The following is an 18,287-nucleotide window of genomic DNA, read 5'->3' as shown; positions in this document are numbered from 1 at the left end:
TCAAAATAAAACACATCGCTCTTCACATCACGGAAATGAACATATGGTTCTTTCATCTGAAAAGTCAAAAGTTATTTATGAGTAAATTGATGTTCTGATTGATAAAAAACAAATTATTGAGATTTGTACACGTATTTAGTTACGTACAAAACTGTTCTCTTTTTCGATCAAAAGTTTAAAGCAGATATCGAACGGTACTCATTCAAAACAGCTAGATCTTGACTTAGCCTGTTGCCAGAGGTAGTCTCCCTCACATTCTTTCACTTAATCACCCATTCCTGTGTCGGCAACTGTCTCCTCACTCACTTTGCTTCTGCTTTTCTCCTTCACAATCAGCTTCACTCTCATTCAGGAATGGAGGTGGCTTCCTTAATTGTATCACCTCTTCTACAGGGGATCTATGGCAAATTGGCTTCTTATGTCAACGGTGTGGAAACTCCTAAAGTTCAGAAGAAGAATATCAAGAAGTTACAAGATAAGTTGTCCATCATTCAAGCTGTAATTCAAGATGCAGAAGAAAGACAACTAAATGATAATAGGGTGAAGATTTGGCTGTCAAAGCTTAGGGATGCGGCTTATGATGCTGATGATCTCTTGGATGAGATCACTACTCAACGTTTGCTGAGGCGTTCGCTGAAGGAAAGGGTTCCAAGTGAATGTTCGCCCTGGAACTGGAAGGATCCAGTCAAAGACAAGCTTAGAAGAATTCAGTCATCGATAAGTAAAGATACTCAAAGGAACGTTCGGATCACTACTTTCGCTATTCAATCCATCTTTAGTAGCTTTAAAATGCGAGGTAAGCTTACAGATATTATTGAAAGATTGGACGATATAGCAAGCGAGATGTCTACTTTCAGTTTCAAAGATGTGGTAGCTTATAAAAGCTCAGATACTAGAGAGAAGCGTGAAACTGGACCTGACGTGGATGAATCAGAAGTTCATGGTCGAGCAGATGACGTGAAAAAGATTGTTGATTTGTTATTATCATCCAGTGCTGATACTTGGGTGATTCCAATCGTTGGGATTGGGGGAATCGGGAAGACAACCCTTGCTCAACTAGTTTACAATGATCCGAGGCTGGATGGTCATTTTGATAAGAAAATTTGGGTTTCTTTGTATGACAGTTTCAGCACAAAGAGGCTTCTGACTGAGATTCTGGAGTGTTTGACTGAACATAGATGCGAATCCTCTCATATGGGTGTTCTTCAATCCCAGCTGCGAGACTCATTATACGGAAAAAGATATCTACTTGTGATGGACGACGTGTGGGGCGATGATCAAGAAGAGTGGGATAAAGTACGGAGCCTGTTAAGATGTGGAGCAGAAGGAAGCAAGATTATAGTCACCACCAGGACTGAAAGAGTTGCTTCTATAATGAGTAATGCTCCTTCCCACTTGTTGGAAGGCCTAGCCAAAGATGCTTGCTGGACTCTGTTTAAGCAGCAAGCTTTTGCAGATGGAGAAGAAAATGAATTTCCAAACCTATTGCCTATTAGCCTGCGGATTATAGACAAGTGCCAAGGCGTGCCTTTAGCAGCTAAAGTACTTGGTGGCTTGTTACGGTCCAAAAGAGAGGAAGATGAATGGTTGCGTGTGCAAGAGAGTGATCTATGGAGCCTTGATACAGGTGAGAACAGAATATTGTCAGTCCTGAGGTTGAGTTTCAATCACTTGCCATCAAATTTAAAACGATGCTTTGCATACTGTGCCATATATCCTAGAAATTATCATTTGAATAAAGAGAAGTTAATCCAACAGTGGATTGCTGGGGGCTTTGTTCAATCTGCTGGTGATAATCCTGACATGCTTGAGCAGATGGGCAATGAGTGCTTTAATGATTTACTGGAGATGTCGTTTTTCCAACTCACAAGCAGTAGTGATGCAGGGGAGTTCAAAATACCCAGTTTGATATATGATCTTGCAAAACTTATAGCTGGAAAAGAGTTCCTGACAATAGAAAACAGTGATCAGGCACAAGTGGTTACTGGTCATAATCTTGCAGAAACTCGATACGCATTGGTAGAGAATAATTACGGGTCTAGTCTCCTACCAAAAGCCTTATACAAAGCACATAAATTGTGTTCCCTCAACTTCTTGGCTTCCGGAGATATATCAATGGAAGCCCAAAGAAACCTAGTCCAGTGTTTTAGGCACCTTAAAATGCTGAATTTGAGTGGAAGTGGCATCAAAAAGTTGCACAGATCAATCGGTGATCTGATATATTTGAGATATCTTGATCTCTCAAATACTCCTCTCCAAACATTACCGGAGACAATTGGTCATCTGTGCAATTTGCGAACTCTTGACCTCTCAGGATGCACCGATCTGCTAGAGTTACCTGGAGAAATAGTAAAGTTAGTAAACCTGATGCATTTAAACGTAAAGGATTGTACAAGGCTTGCTAGCTTGCCTGCTTGTTGGTGGTCTATGGTGAGGCTTCGGACTTTACCAATAGTTATTTCTAGTAAGAACCTACGTTTGCTTCGTCACCTAAAAAATCTTCAAGGTGAGTTGAAAATTAAGTACCTCGAGAATTGTACAGATCCATCACTTAGGATGCCATACGGTGCCATAGAATTTGAACAGAATTGTAGAGATCCATCATTTAGGATGCCACGCGGTGCCAAAGAATTTGAACATTGTTTGGTTCTGAATCATTTGCAACTTCGCACATTGGATCTATTTTGGGGTGATGGCGGCGAGGGCAAGTTAAATCAAAACACATCCAGACAAACAAGACGATCAGAACTTCTTTCTCAACAACTGATAAACTGGCTTAAACCAAGCCCGAATATAAGAAGGTTGTCAATAAAAGGATATTTGGGATGCGAATTCCCCTTCTGGATGGAGTCCGATGCAATCCACAACTTGACAGTACTCGAGTTAATCAATTGCAAAACTGTTGAAACTCTCCCCATGCTTGGCCAACTTCCATTCCTCAAGTGTCTCAACATCCAAGGGATGGACAATGTGGTGAAAATCGATTATGAGTTCTATACTGGAGCTATGTGTCCGTTTCCATCATTGAATGAACTTACCCTTCAAGACTTCCCTGAACTAAGAACTTGGGAAGGCATGGGTTCAACAGAAGCTTTCCCTTGCCTCAAGAAACTATCCATCATGAATTGTCCACTCTTAAAAACAATGCCATCCTTTGGTTTTCCTTGCCTCAAGAGACTATCCATCATGAAATGTCCACTCTTAAAGACAATGCCGTCGTTTCCAACTCTTCAACACTTAATGCTGAAGGACTGTGATCCATTGTTACTTAGATCTGCAGCAGATCTAAGAACACTTTTGACTCTTGTTATTGACTCTTTCTGTGAGTTAGATTTCATACCAAAAGTACTACTGGAAAACTGTCTGCTTCTTGTGTCTTTGACAGTCATCTCTTGTCCCATGCTTCCTAGATTGCCTGCTAATTTGGGGAGAGTCACAGCTTTGAAGTCATTGAAAATTGGTTGGTGTGCGATGCTAGACAGTTTGCCTCATGGATTAGCAAATCTCATCTCTCTAGAGAATTTGGAAATCATCGAGTGCCCTTCTTTGGTTACTCTGCCAGAGCAAAGCTTAGAAAGATTGAGCTCTCTCCGATCCCTCTCTTTCGAAAACTGTAATGGCTTTACTTCTTTGCCGAGAGGAATGCAGCATGCCACGGCCCTTGAGCGCCTAACAGTTATGTATTGTTCGAATCTGGCTTCTCTACCTGATGGCCTTCAAAATCTCTTGGTGCTTAAGAGCTTGACCATTTTAAGTTGCCCGGAATTAGCATCTCTCCCAGACGGAGTTCAACATATGAAGATGCTACAAAATCTGGAAATCCGTATCTGTCCAAAGATCATGGCACTGCCGAAGGTAAAGGACCTCATTTCTCTAAGATCTTTGGCAATTTCAGACTGTCAAAATATAAAGTCTCTTCCAGAAGGCATCGAGCAACTGAGTGGACTTCAACACCTGTCCATTCAAGATTGCCCTGAACTTGAAAAACGATGCAAGAAAGGAGAAGGTGAGGACTGGCTGAAGATATCTCACATCCCATATGTTTATATTGGAGCATCAGTACTTCAAAACCGACGGGACACTGCAGCCAGCTCCTCAAGTTCTTAGGTATAATAATTTTTCTCATTGCTCTTTTGCTTTGTAACTATAAAAAAATGTTTAATTAGATTTAGTTCATTGTCCTTTCTTTTAATACATCTCCCTCGTTAATTTTCCGTCATGCTTGTATTCCTGCTGCTATGTGTTTTCAGTATTAACTAAAATTCACGACAAAAGTAAATGCAGTTATTGAACAATAGTATAACTATGTTGAGTAAAGATATCTTATTCATGAGGATTAAAAGCATTAGTTATTACCGTTATTCCTGTTATTTAGTTGACAAATTGGAGTTATGTGTTTTAAACTAATTTAACTGCATGCAACTCAACTCAATTATGCTAAATCTACTCTTAAATAGAGACTTTTGCTCCATTGGTTAAACACATCAAATATTAATTAATATCCCAAAAATATTAAAATAAGAAATAGGCATACATAATTGAGAACAACAATCAAGTATTTATCGCGTAAAACAGAAATTAATTAATAGATTTCATCATATGTTTCATCTTCCCTAGGTATGGATCATTACCGGAGTTTACAGATCAAATAAATAGACATTTCATATCATATAACATTCATGTCAGAAACCAATTGAAATCAAACATATTGTCTATTATACGAGCTCTTGGGGCCCAAAATGCGCATTAGAAACAAGTAGGGACTAGATAGAGTACTTATAGAATTTTTCAGAAAATATTAAAAATTTTCAAAGCTGCAGGGGTCACACTGCCATGTGGCCAGACCGGTGATTCACACGGCCAAGAGACACGCCCGTGTCTTAGTCTGTGCAGACATTTGAAATAGGGACACACAATCGTGTCCCAACCTGTGTACGTGCCCGTGCCTGTGTAACTCTCTGAGTTGGGTCACACGGCCAAGTGACACGCCAATGTGCTAGGCCGTGTGGGTATACTGACTTGCATACGACCGTTAATTCTCAATATGACATTCGAGGCAAAGCCATCCAGCTGGTATAGAACTTGCCCCTTTACAATGTCCTGTGCTTCTGCTATCTAGTGTTTCAAGATTTCTGCTGAAGCAAAAATCCGTCCTTTCTCAATTTTCTAAGTTTATACTGCACAGGTAGCAAAAAAACTTTATCAGCTGGACTACATATCTGGAGAAATTGAGCAATTTGCAACAAATATGTTGCTCTCTGCTGTTGATCGGCATGCTGCAGGTGCAGAGTTTTTGCATTCTGGGTCCGCTGATGAAAGAGGTGAAATGAAGGTTAGGGAGAAATTCTATAAGCTCCTTCTTGTTTGCTTTTCCAAGTGTGCCGAATTTCAACATTTAACCGGTGTCTTTTATAAATTTCACCATCATAGGATGTGAGATAAAGTTGGATTAGTATCTTCTTGGTGTTTGGTGCATATAATTTATTAGCAATTTCTGTTGTTTATTCACAAGGTACTTTGTGTATGTTTAAAAATTTCATACACTTTTTGTGTTATGCGGTCAAGTTCTATTTTGTGAGTTCTTTTTTGCATGCCTTGCCCTGAGAACGTGAACCATTATTTATAGCATATATCACCAAGTAACACAACCTACACATTTCTGCATGTACTGCTTCATAAAAATCTAGACCTTTGCTAGTATTAAATTTGTTTCAAATTTGTATTTTCTTGCCCAAAATTCTTCTCAGGTAGGAAGTGGAGATACATCCACTACTGGCAGCCAACTTCAAGAGCCCAGAGTTTCCGAAATTGACTCCATGATTGCAGAGTCGACAACTAATAGTGCTTCAGTAGTGTCATTTGCTGAAGCTCAAAGACTCATCTCTGTTTTTTGCTTTATGCACAAAGGTTTGCCTCTCTTGACTATTACTGTCTTTTAATGCTTATTTGAGGCATGTGTCTTACGGTTAATGGTCTTTTTTCTTTTTGGTTTCAGAAGCCTAGTCTTCTTCAATTCTTATTTGATGTTTATGGGCGAGCACCAAAAACTGTAAAGCAGGTATCTCTTTTCTGTTTTTATATTACTCATTATATAATTATTACTACCAAATTAGATCATGCTGTTTGTCCTTATAATCTGTTTTCTGGTGTGTGACAGGTTGATGTAGCTTCATAGTGCATGGTTTATAACTTTTTATAGGCTCGAAGAAAGTAATAGAGTAGCATGTGTTTCCTGAAAGTGACATAGTTTGTATGTGACTTAGGGTATGTTTGGTAAATCATTGAAATTTTCAACATTATATTTTTCAACGTGTTTAATAACTCATATTAATTTTTACATGATACAAAATTTTCAACAAACTAGTGTTGAATAGGATAATTAGCCTCATATTAAATTTTACATGATACAAAATTTTCAACAAACGAGTGTTGAATAGGATAATTAGCCAGAGAGCTACTTATCACTTATTGTGAAAATGCTTTTCATTTTACTTGATTTTGACATATATTATCTCTTTCTTTCTTTCTTTCTTTTACAAAATATGAGAAATATTCTATTAATAATATTAATAAGATTAAAATTATGAAATGAATAATTTTCAAAATTCAAGATTTACCGTTAATAATATGGTTATATTTTGGTACTTAATTTTTACTTATATACCAAACAGGTTTGTAATATAAATACAGCACTTCCAAAGTCCAGAACTTAATTTTTCAATTTAATTAAAGGCCCCATAGTTCTAGTAATTTCCTGGCCTCTAGTAATTTTTACATTGGATCTTTCTGAGCTTGCAGCAGTTAGGTTGATTTGAAAGTTTGAGTTTGGCCCTGGAGCGTGTCTTATACAAATGTGAGATTAAAGTGCTTGTAGGTAAGATTAAGTTCTAAATCCAAGGAGGTTTGATCTCATTGAAAGAAAACCACGGTCTTGGTTTGTCTGCTGTCTAACAAGTATTCTTTTTAAGTTGACTTCTTGGTTGTAAATCAGGACTGAATTGAATTAGGTCTAGCTACCTTGAAGTTCAATGTTCGTGGTCCTTGGCTGAAGTCAACTTACCTCCATGTTGAATAGAATCCCATTCGAGTGAAACTGTAGGCTGGATATGTCATTATCTTTTCTCTGAATACTAGTCTGGAATGTCACGAGAATCAGTGACTGGCTTTTATTCTGAACTTAGATATTGTGTAGTTACATGAGAAAACTTAAGATTCTGCCAGATGCTGGATTGGCCACGTGCTCTATTTAAACTTGGAAATGTGATCCTTTCTTGATCAAGAAAATTTCTTCTGGTTGAATAAATGAACCTCTATTGCAACCTATTTGTTACTTCATTTAATCATAAACTGTTACTGGTTTCTTGATTTGTATTCTATTTGCCGCTGATGCAGGTGTTTCATCGTCATATCCCTATTGTAATTAGAGCCTTAGGTCAGTCTTGCTCTCAGTTGCTCCAACCAATATCTGACCCACCACAAGGAAGTGAAAATCTTTTGACATTGGTAGGCTCCAGTTCCATTTCCATTTTGAAAATCTAGTTTACATTAGAAGTTTATTTTGTCTGTTTATTGTTGAATAACACTGATAGCAGTTCTGTTTCCTGGTAAGGTGCTGCAAATACTGACTCAAGAAACAATTCCTTCTCCTGATTTAGTAGCTACTGTGAAGCATTTGTATGAAATTAAGCTGAAGGTCATTTTTCCCTAACATTACGGCTCCTATGTTTTTTTTCCTTTTGCAGTCTATTATGATCTTTTTTCTGCCATATGAACCTTTGTGACTGATTACTTGCTGGATGCCACCATCCTTATTCCAATGTTATCTTCTCTTTCCAAAAATGAGGTTTGTTTAGAATTTTCCGTTTCTTTTTTCTTCCTTTGCTTATTAGCATGATTGTATGTTCATTGCATTTGAAATATAAAGACTAGTGGTGCTGATGTGACTTCACATTGTACATCCATGAAATGGCTCGTACTCTCTGCTAAATAACTTAATTTTCTTGCAAAAGTAACGTTATTCAAGTTGGCTGTATTCATTAACTTTTATCAGGTGTTACCTGTTTTTCCTCGGCTTGTGGACCTTCCATTGGAGAAGTTCCAGCTTGCGCTTGCTCACATATTACAGGTACATGTGAATGATACAATTTTGCAATTTCTTCTAGTATGATAACATATGCCAGTCATTTTCAGCTCCTAGGTATGAATTGTCAGGAGACATCAGGTCTGCATATTTTTGTACTTCCACAAATGACTTCACATTACTACATTGTTTTATCATTCTGAAGGAAGTACCAGGGCAGGTCTAGGATCAACAAATCTTGAAGATAGTAATTTTAGCATTTTTTTTCTTCACTGAGATATGTTTATAGGATCTTAATAATTATTTGGGTTGATAAAAACATCAGCTGGAAACAATAATGTCCACTTTCTTTCATGAAGCTGGACCTTTATGTGCAACTTTAATGCTTGTTTTAGTTTTGTTCTTCTTGGGGAAGTGAACTTACTTTCAAAGTTTGGGCCAATGCCCCTTGTGATTACTCTTTCGCTACTGGGTTTTTGTATTTACCATTTTCTTTCTCAAATTTTACAAAAAGAAAAGAGAAAATCGCACTGTATTTATAAGAGTAAACAAATGATTAAAGTGAAACACGATAAATGTGCGTTAAAGAGAACCTATCTGTATATTAGTTTTAATTTAAGTTCAGCAATATTTGTTGCACTATGTCCAGATATTAGTATGCACATCCTTTTTGTATCGCAAGCAAAAGAAGTAGTAAAAGTAGCAATCAAGTTGAGTCTTTCTTTATGGATATTTTGCAAGTCATTGCTCAGAGTTAATATGTTGATTAGTACATTGTAATTTGAGGTTTTCCTTTGGCTCTTGGTTCTTACAGGGTTCAGCTCACATTGGTCCTGCTTTGACCCCTGCCGAAGCTTTAGTTGCCATCCATGACGTCATCCCTGAAAAAGGTGGCCTTCCACTCAAGAAGGTAAATTTTTTATTTCCCTCCTGATCGACTGATTTTATATATAATATTATATGCTCCATACTTACAAGAGATTAATTTGGTACTTAACCAAATAGGGAGAAATAGAACTTTGGACCTGTAAACCCTTCAAAGTATTGTTCATTTTGAGGATTTATAAATGGTTGTATTTATCGCACATTGTTATCATAGTATTCATATATTGTTCTCTGTTTAAATTTTTCCAGATAATGGATGCTTGCTCAGCTTGTTTCGAGCAGAGAACAGTTTTTACGCAGCAGGTCTTAGCTAAGGCCTTGAATCAGATGGTATGTGTGTGCACTATGTATCTGGGGTTGATACCATGCTTTTACATTTGTAGTAATGTTTTCCTCAATGGAATTCAGGTTGATCAGATCCCTTTTCCTTTACTTTTCATGAGAACAGTTATACAGGCAATTGATGCTTTTCCCACCATGGTAAGTCGTAATATTGTTCATTTCATTTACACTTTGGTTCTAAATCATGTAGACTTCCTGGTAAAAACTGGAATGGAAGATTTTGTAGTCGGCAAGGTTTTCTTCTTTTTTTTTTGTTCAAGGAGTCTGTGTGAGTTTGACGTTCTTGACCTGATCAAAAACCATATCTAAATGTTGTTTTCATATGTTTATTGAATCATATGCGACAAACTACTGCTGAGCCTCTTTGAGATTCTCAACTCCAAAACAAAGTACGAGTGCATGATCAAGTCATTTGTTTTGATTGTATTATGATTTCATTTCTTATTCCTATGTGAATATTTTAAGGTCTTGTTGAATCGATTTTCTTTTGTAAACCAGGAGCTACTGCCCATGCATGATTCTTTATGGCTTCTATCAGCATATGAATGAAATCACATGATGCAAAGATTGACCAAATAATTTTCTCAGTCATATATTGTGTATCCAAGTTGATTTTGTCATGGAAATCCTATCCAAACTTGTCAGTAAACAGGTCAGTGACTCAACCCATCGTTTGCTTTGTAAGCTTTAGAAGTATGAACACCCATGCTGTTTAACCTTGCCAGGGGTCAACTAATATTCTGTCTGCTTGTTGAGCGTAGGTCTGGAGAATGCCAAAGTTGTGGGTTGGGTTCTTGAAATCTGTGGCTCAGACACAACCACATTCTTTTCCTGTTTTGTTACAGGTAAACTACAGGATCCACTGCATATGAATTCCCCATTTCCGAAGTGCATATGAAGAAGCTGTGGTTCTTTGTTATTATGTTTACGTTTACACTGTTCTTTTCCTGTTTGGTGCTTTTCCTGTTTGGTGTTTGCAGTTGCCGCCTCCACAACTTGAAAGTGCACTGAATAAATATGGTAGTCTCAGAAGTTCTCTGGCTGCTTATGCAAGCCAACCAACTAGAAAGGGTTCACTGCCTAGGTACAGTTCATCTTATTCTAGTTGAGAACCAAATACTTGAAAAGAAGATAATGTAATACTGGTTCCTATTCTTTTCTTCTTCTTGGTTCAACTAGTATTTCAAGCTTTTAAAACAAGTTATTACTCGGACAAAGTTGCTTACATTTCCAGCTTTTAAAAGTTTTTGACATTTACTGTAAGCATCTTTCTTTTTTTGGTACATATGGTGCATATAATTTCTCATATCTCTTTGTTTATACATTTTGGCAGATCAACACTAGCTGTTCTTCATCTTGCAAATGAGTCCCATATGCAGCAACCGCATGTATGAACCTTGCATCCTTCAGAAACTTCTTCAGCCCAGGGAGCAACTCTGACGTGATAACTTCTAGATGTTAAGATTTTAAGAAATTGACCGGCTGCAGCACCTCGAGCATTATGCAGATCTGATCAACTCCCCATGCAAGGGTTTGATTCACTGAGGAACATATGAATGAGCCTCTATATGACCATTGCTTGAGATCAGTATGAGATAACACGATAACCAGTTGCTCATGAAACAGCAAGGGGTCACCATTCAAGAGGTGGTCTGTTTCTTCCCTCCAAGCTCCTTCAAAGGTTGTACCATAGCGCCCTTTACATTTGAGAACCAACTTACTGCTAGTTTTTCCGGCACATGTGAATCAACGCCAGTTAGATTAGGTGCGCATTAACTTATCATGGTTCCCTTGTTTTGGCGAAAGGGAATCCTTCGATTTTGAAGGAAAAATCAATGTAAACATATCAAATGACTCGACCCTAAACTTTTAATATGGTTTAAAATTTGACCAATTAAAGTCCATATCTAAATTACACATGAAAGAACAAAAGAATTTGAACAATTATATGTTGTTTAAGATTTTCCGAATGCAGCATGGACATCAAATTAATCGGGTATGTGCATTTTGTGTGCCTCTGTACTATCTATTGTCCGCTGCTAAAATTTGAGATTGACATGAAACTTGTCTATATGATATAGGTCCAACGCTGTGGGCTAAAGTTGCTATATATTTGTAGCTGATATCTATTTCGTGTTTCTTGGACTCAAAAGACAACGACTGGTAAATATCGTATTGTAGGAAATAAATGACTCGTGCTTTTTCATCACTATTTCTCTACTTTGCTGACTTCTCTATTTTTTTTATTTTTAAGAAATCTCAGCCTCTTGTCCCCCCCCCCATCCCTCTGCTGTTCTCATTTCATTGGGTCTTGGTGTCACAGATGCTGCAATTATTTGTGGCATTGCGTGCTATATATGTCGTACGTTTTCTGAGTCTGGCATAAGAACTGTGCTCATTATTCAGCCTCAAGGTCATATATTATATAGGTTCTTTGACTTGTGAGAGAACCAGACAATTCTAGCGGTAATGTCAAATAATCTCAAAATTGCCTGCAGACATTTTACCAAGGTAGAAACTTAAGTGAAAATCTCTACTCTTAACTAACCTTATCATGACTTGTCTCTGAAGTTTTCCTCCTTTTATCTTATTAGCTAGGGTCTTCTTCAACAGGTCCATTATTACCATTCCCAGACAGAGTGTTGATTTGATTTAGCTTAAAGTTTTACCAATTAACCAATTAAACTTGCTGCTAGAAAAGACTTCTTTGGCTTCAAAATTTACGATTTACATTCTCAAATTATTAAATGCTGAGTTTTGAGGTGGAAATTTATGCCAATCAATTCCTGACTCAGAAGAAATTGATGAGTAACTTATCAGCTAAATGTCATCGTTTTAATGAAATGTAACTATGATGATTGTAACTCAAATAAGATTTGAATGTAAATGCCATAATCTGATACAGATTTTTGGTGATCTTCGTAAATTGATAGGATCTTTTTTGTTCATGATCAATTGTAGATCATATACACAAGTACATATCATATATGTTACTTGATTTAAAAGCTACAAACCTTGACTTGTCTTGCCATCAATAATTTGTTTGACAATAATTGTATTGGTAGTATACTTTCGTGTCATTCGTTGCCAAAACCATCGCTTAAAGTCTAAACATCAAACCTCCAATGTTATGGTACTTTACTTGAAGGAACTTCTTGTCGCTTGTATAATAACAATTTATCCAAAGGATTAGTGTTGATCGGAATGGGCATGCTTTCTTATTGCACGTTGCCAATGCTCAAAGGCCCAAACCTTTTTCATTTTCTATCTGTAATTGGAGAATCTGTTTTTGACTGAAAATGGTCTCATGGTCTTCAACATAATCATCAGCTATTACAGGCACTAGTGTTTGAAAGCTTTTGCAAATACCCCCCACTCATAATGGGAATGTTAACAGGGCAAGTTTAGCATCTTTTCCTTTTATTCCAATGAGATTATGTCTCATAATTCAACAGGTTCCCATTGTACCAAAGACTTTTTATATGGCTTATTGGACTGAGTTTTCTCAATCCCTCCCTTATTGGTCGGGTGGTTGAAACAAGAAAGGGAGAAATGAAGTAAAACCACCTAAAGCTTACATATAGTCAAACCACAAAAGAAAATCAGGTCAAAGTGTCAAAAACACCATGAATCTCCCAAATAGCCAACCCCCCCCCAAAATGTCAAAGTCACTAAGTCAGAAGTGGGAATCTCTTTTTATTGCTTGCTTAGCTTTCACTTCATTGCAAAAAAATACTTCGCAATAATAATCAAGCAAAGCAAATACACACTTAAATAAAAAACATAGTTCTCTCCCACTCCTTTTTAGCCTTATCAATCCACGTGTTTATCAGCTGAAGAACTTGGTGTTTACACAATTTCTTTTCACCCAAGAACATATATAAACAAAAAAACGATATATTGATTAATCCTTTATCCTTATAAAGCTTTGCTTTGCACTCTTTTAGTGGTAAAAGGCGTGTCTTATCTTGGATCATCAAGGGTGGCTGGCTTCGGTGAGTATTGCTTTTCTAATTCATTGACTTTTACATTAACAAAAATATCATATAAAAGTGCCAAGATTGACTTTTTTGTTGTTGGGGAGAGCTATTAGACATGTTTGAAAACATTGAAAACAAAAAGAGGGAAGGGTTTGATTGGGTGAGTTCTTGTTTAGAGGAACTGAAATATATAGCTCTCCACAAAGAGACAAAACATCAAATACCCTTACTATTTGTCAAACCTTTACAAACCCAAATTGCCCTACACAACAATTGACTATTCTCGTTTCCTCCTAGTGGTACCACATGCCATTGACACCCCCACACCAAAATAATACCGGTCCCATAGTGCATATACCCTACGGACATATATATACACACACATACTTGTGTGTGTATATATATATATATATGCAAAGCAAAATGCATTTGCAACAAGCAATACTTGAAATAAATATATAGGGGGATACTTTTGGAAAAAGACATTACCATAACTGTTCACTGCTGTGCTTTTTGATGTTCCTTGGTGACCATCCAAATGCCACAGAAGTGGCATCTTTGAAGGAGAAGTAATTTGACATGATCCCAAACAGCTAGCTAGCTAGCTATGGCTACCTATCCTAACATCGCTCATTGGCCAACACCGCATATTTTGATCGCTTGCTAGCCTGGCCATCTCATTCACTACATAATATATATAATAGAATCACCCCCCCCCACCCTATAGGTTAACCTTTTAGCTTTTTTGCACTTTCTTTTTCCCTAGTTCTAAAAAATGCTCCAAAGCATTAATTACATCCATTATTCAAAATCTTGTACATAGATTCTGTAAGATATGTAAGAGTTGTTGATTTTTTTTCCCATACAATAATTCAGGAACTCATTTATCTGAATATTCCTTATTAAACACCTAATTTTTATCTTAATTTTGATGCAAATGCTGTATGTATAAACTATTTATGTTACGTAGCTAAAGTTGGAAATCCATCTTCCAAATAATAAGCCATGATATCTCACATCCACATGAAAAACATATGTTCACTTTATCAACTTGATTGACTTTTTATGTACTGGTTTGGCATCTGTCAATATCGATCAAAGAAGGAATATCATGGCATGGAAATGCACTGCATAGGCCAAAAGGGTACACTTAGATATATAGGGTTGCATGCAATCCCAAAGGTGATGCCAATGGCTGCATGGGAGGGGGGGGGGGGCATGAATCAGGACAAGACAATGCAAATTTATTATCACTTTACGAAATTTCACAAGCGTAGCTTTGACAATATAGGCAATAACTGGCAAACGAAAAGCACGTATCAATAATATGGATCATTGAGGAGAAGACCTTTTTTGAAGGCTTTTTTATAACCGCAAAAAAGGGGTGGCTTTCGGCCAAGGGTCATTGAAAAAATAATAGTACTCATAGTAGTAGGGGTTTCCAAGCTTTTTTTTACACAAATTCAAGGCCCTATAAACACTTGTTATGGTTTTAAAAGATGATGGCCACTGGCCACCGCGGCATAGCTCAGTTTCATTTCACTGAAATGAAAAAGAAACCAAGAAAGATAAAGGGCCGACCACCCACCACAGCTTCCGCCCATAAAGGATGGTGAGTTGGTTTCTTTGAAAAGACGTTGTTACAAGGCAAAATTATAAGCTAAATGGCACATATACCTTTACCAGTTTTAGGTACTAATTGTTTGTTGTGGTAGCTTAATCAACCTGTTAATATACTGATTAGGACTTGAAAAACCCTTTCTTTAGTAACCCTTCTTAGTTCTTTTAGCTTTTCTTTTTTTGGTCACTTTCTTTAGTGCATTAACACTCTACTCCACTATTTTCAAGCAATTGGGGCGGTTTGATTAATTTTTAGGTTTCTTTTCTTTGTTTTGTTTAGAAATGTTGTTTTCTCGGGGGATTTTTTTAATCGGTGAAAATGGGATTCCTGTGGCACTCCAAATGATGCCATTGGAGGACTACTAAGTTCAAACAAAGTGGGTCGATGTTAGAGACGCGTGTCACGTTTTTAAGGAGCCACTTGTCCTATAAAGAATTGGAAATGGCTACCAATGACACATGGCATAAATTTATTCGATCTAAAAGTTCACATTTATTTGCTGGAATTCAAATGATGACTTGATAGATATACCCCATAATGGGTGGCATTGTGTGCAGATTCTCCACAACATGTTCTTTACTTCAAATGTTCATAAGATAATTACGTGATAGTTTATTGAATGCAAATACATATAATTATAATCAATTTCGAGTTTAATTCTTAAAAATCCCTACTTTTAAAATGATGAAAGAATAGAAATCTTAATTTTAGCAGCTTTATTGTGCATAAAGGAAAGCTATACTTAAAGCTCCAAAGGATGGCTTCTATTTTTCAGCTTTTGACTTTGTTTTTCTTTTGATAAAATAGAAAACCAATTTTTATAACTTGGTTTGAAACCAAATTTACCTAAGTTTTAGGTGAAACCTAATCAATTAGCTTGGGGATAAATCTTATTTTATTCAAGTGGTTAATGTTTTCCTCAATGGATTTGGAGTAGTATATAGTATATTATCTTTAGAGTTAAAATCAATATTTAAATAGAGTCACTATTTAGTACATTTTGTTATTCATCAAACCTAATTTCATAGTACATACCTCAAATAAAATAAGTAACTTTTTAACCATTACTTTGCGCATTAGTTGAGATAACATTCAAACACACCAAAATTAAATTAATGCATTTTATTTTTTAATTTTTTGCTGAAATTCGTACTTACATATAAAACAAACACTTAAAATAAGTACCCACTCACAAAAGAATTATTGAGTGAAGAATGCCATGATGAATGTCACATTAAGTAGTTTCATTAGGAAATTTTAACATAAGTTTGAGACCATATAATGGAAAAATATCAGAAATTAAATGTGTGATATTATATAATATAAAAATATCTAGTGTACTGATGTAATTTTGAAGGGTTCCAAGTCCATCTAAGGCTAAAGGGTAACCTAAGTTGGCTACTATATATGGGACAAGAAAACCTTTGGAAGGAGATGGTGGCCGTGCATGGATTTTACTTTCATTGTCACATTGGAGTGGGACTTTGATGGGGATCCTGCATTGTCATGACAATGGTGAATTTATAAATTTTTAGTAGGGGTTGCATTTTATATTTTTGAAATTTTTATTAATTTATAATTTCATCATTTTTTAAGAAATTAAACATTTTTTTTTATTTTGGGGGTCAAAGTAAAAATTTACCATACATTAACTTATAATTTTATCATTTATGAAGGGACTTAATTACAAAATTTTCATTATGAAAACCCCTGCTTGCCCCTCTTTAGACTTGACTTTGAACACCGACCCATTTCAATCCCGACGTTAAAGCAATTCTGTATTAATTAATTTGACAAGTTGTTTAATTAAAAGATTAACATATAAATTAAATTATCAAGATGATGAGGATATGGCATTGTAACTTTCTATGTAGTACTTTACAACTTTATACGACCAAAAAGTCCAAAAGCTACAACTTTTGGAATATATACAATATATATATATATATATATGAATAAATAAAAAAGAAAAACAGTAGAGCATATATACAAGCATAACCAAGTTCATGGAGTTGAAATATTTAGAAGGAAAAAAATGGTGTGCCACACGTTTTAAAGGAAATTCCTTACCACGGTTGCATGCTATATCTGATATATGGGAGATACGTAGTAGATAAGAAGATAAGGAAAACCAAAAGAAAGGTGGTGTATACTGTACAGGAAGAGCTATATATATATATATATATATATATAAAAAAAAAGAGGTTGAAGGTACCACTCACAATGGAGCACTTTGCATGTTATTATCCTCTTTTCTTTTATTTTTCTTATACTCTAGTGTTGCATGCACATGTTATATGGACAAAAAATAAGAACGATTAGGAGGTGGTGGTGGTGGAGGAAGGTGGTGGAGGTGGTGGTGGTGGTGAGAAACTGCCAAAAGCATAGGCAGCAGTGTGTCATGTGAGAAGTAGACAGGTAATAATAGGTAGATTTTGTTTCTTGAGTTGAAGCAGAAGAAGCAGGGGACCCCCCTTAACCAAGACCCTTCTCTTACTTCACACTACTCCCAATTATTACACTTTCTTGTATTCCATAAATATTCTCTTCCCAAGGTTTTCTTTATTGGTTTAATTATGACATTGGTCCTTGTACTCTTTGGGTTTTTCGAAATTTAATTTTTCTATTTTTTTAAAAAAATTTAATCACATGAAAATTAAAGCCTAAAATTCCTCAATTTTGAATTGTGTGACACTCTTCTATTCAAGTCACCAAATTGTTAGAAAATCATTGTTCATTGACCATGTCAACTGCGATGCCCTCAAACATTGAATGTAACATATTGAGTTCGTTGTCGACTCAGATTAAAGTTGTCATATTTAATGGTTTAATTTAAAAGTTAAAGTTCAATTGATATCACTTATTCAAATTTATTGATGTTATCAATTGGATTTTTATTTTAAATCAAACAAATAAATAGATTAAATTCTTGGAATTAAAAGTAGAGTGTTGATTTTCAAAAATGTCTAAAGACTACATGGATTCAAAGCAGAATTAAACTCATTTTATTTTATGTTTTCCATGACATATAAATCCATCAGAAAATGAGTGAAAAATTGTAAATTATTTAGTAGAAATTTTTATGATGAAATAAGATTATACTAAGTTAGCAGGAGAAAAAGAAAGATGTCCACCTGTTTATATTCAATTTCCAAAGTGAGTGTGAACTTTAATTTAATGTGGTGATGGCATTTAATACACCCAATTATTCCACTTTACAATAAATACATATACACATCTCCATTGAGTAGTAAATGGATGGCCTTACAATGAGAGATTCTAGCATGAGCTTAGACTTGCCCTTTTTCATATTAAAGCACAACATGTATATATAATAAACACAACTATGCATTAAAATCTTATGTCTGCTTTTACAAAA

General features: G+C 35.8%; 2 protein-coding genes across 2 annotated transcripts; both read left to right on the top strand.

Moving 5' to 3' along the window:
* The first annotated feature begins 202 nt into the window (after positions 1-202).
* Positions 203-5,076, top strand: LOC105769414 (putative disease resistance protein RGA3). Its single transcript, XM_052631184.1, has 2 exons — positions 203-4,107; positions 4,821-5,076. Exon 1 carries the CDS (start codon positions 355-357, stop codon positions 4,105-4,107), a length of 3,753 nt encoding a protein of 1,250 aa, XP_052487144.1. The 5' UTR covers positions 203-354; the 3' UTR covers positions 4,821-5,076.
* LOC105766844 (uncharacterized) lies at positions 4,963-11,527 on the top strand (the record flags this gene model as incomplete). Its single annotated transcript, XM_052630240.1, is given in 16 exon segments — positions 4,963-5,073; positions 5,186-5,332; positions 5,748-5,878; positions 5,880-5,907; positions 5,996-6,058; positions 7,393-7,503; positions 7,610-7,692; positions 7,795-7,843; positions 8,051-8,125; positions 8,895-8,990; positions 9,215-9,295; positions 9,374-9,449; positions 9,916-9,959; positions 10,069-10,152; positions 10,288-10,391; positions 10,641-11,527. Coding segments are annotated over 16 exon segments (1,344 nt in total), but the record flags the coding sequence as incomplete, so codon positions are not given.
* Positions 11,528-18,287: the final 6,760 nt, after the last annotated feature.

Source organism: Gossypium raimondii, chromosome 5 (genome assembly GCF_025698545.1).
Source record: "Gossypium raimondii isolate GPD5lz chromosome 5, ASM2569854v1, whole genome shotgun sequence".
NCBI classification, from domain to species: Eukaryota; Viridiplantae; Streptophyta; class Magnoliopsida; order Malvales; family Malvaceae; genus Gossypium; species Gossypium raimondii.
The sequence above is the reverse complement of the archived record's forward strand: the minus strand, read 5'-3'. Positions and strand labels throughout refer to the sequence as shown.

Coding starts and splice junctions, on each gene's coding strand:
- LOC105769414 (XM_052631184.1), top strand. CDS start 355: ATGGAGGTGGCTTCCTTAATTGTATCACCTCTTCTACAGGGGATCTAT.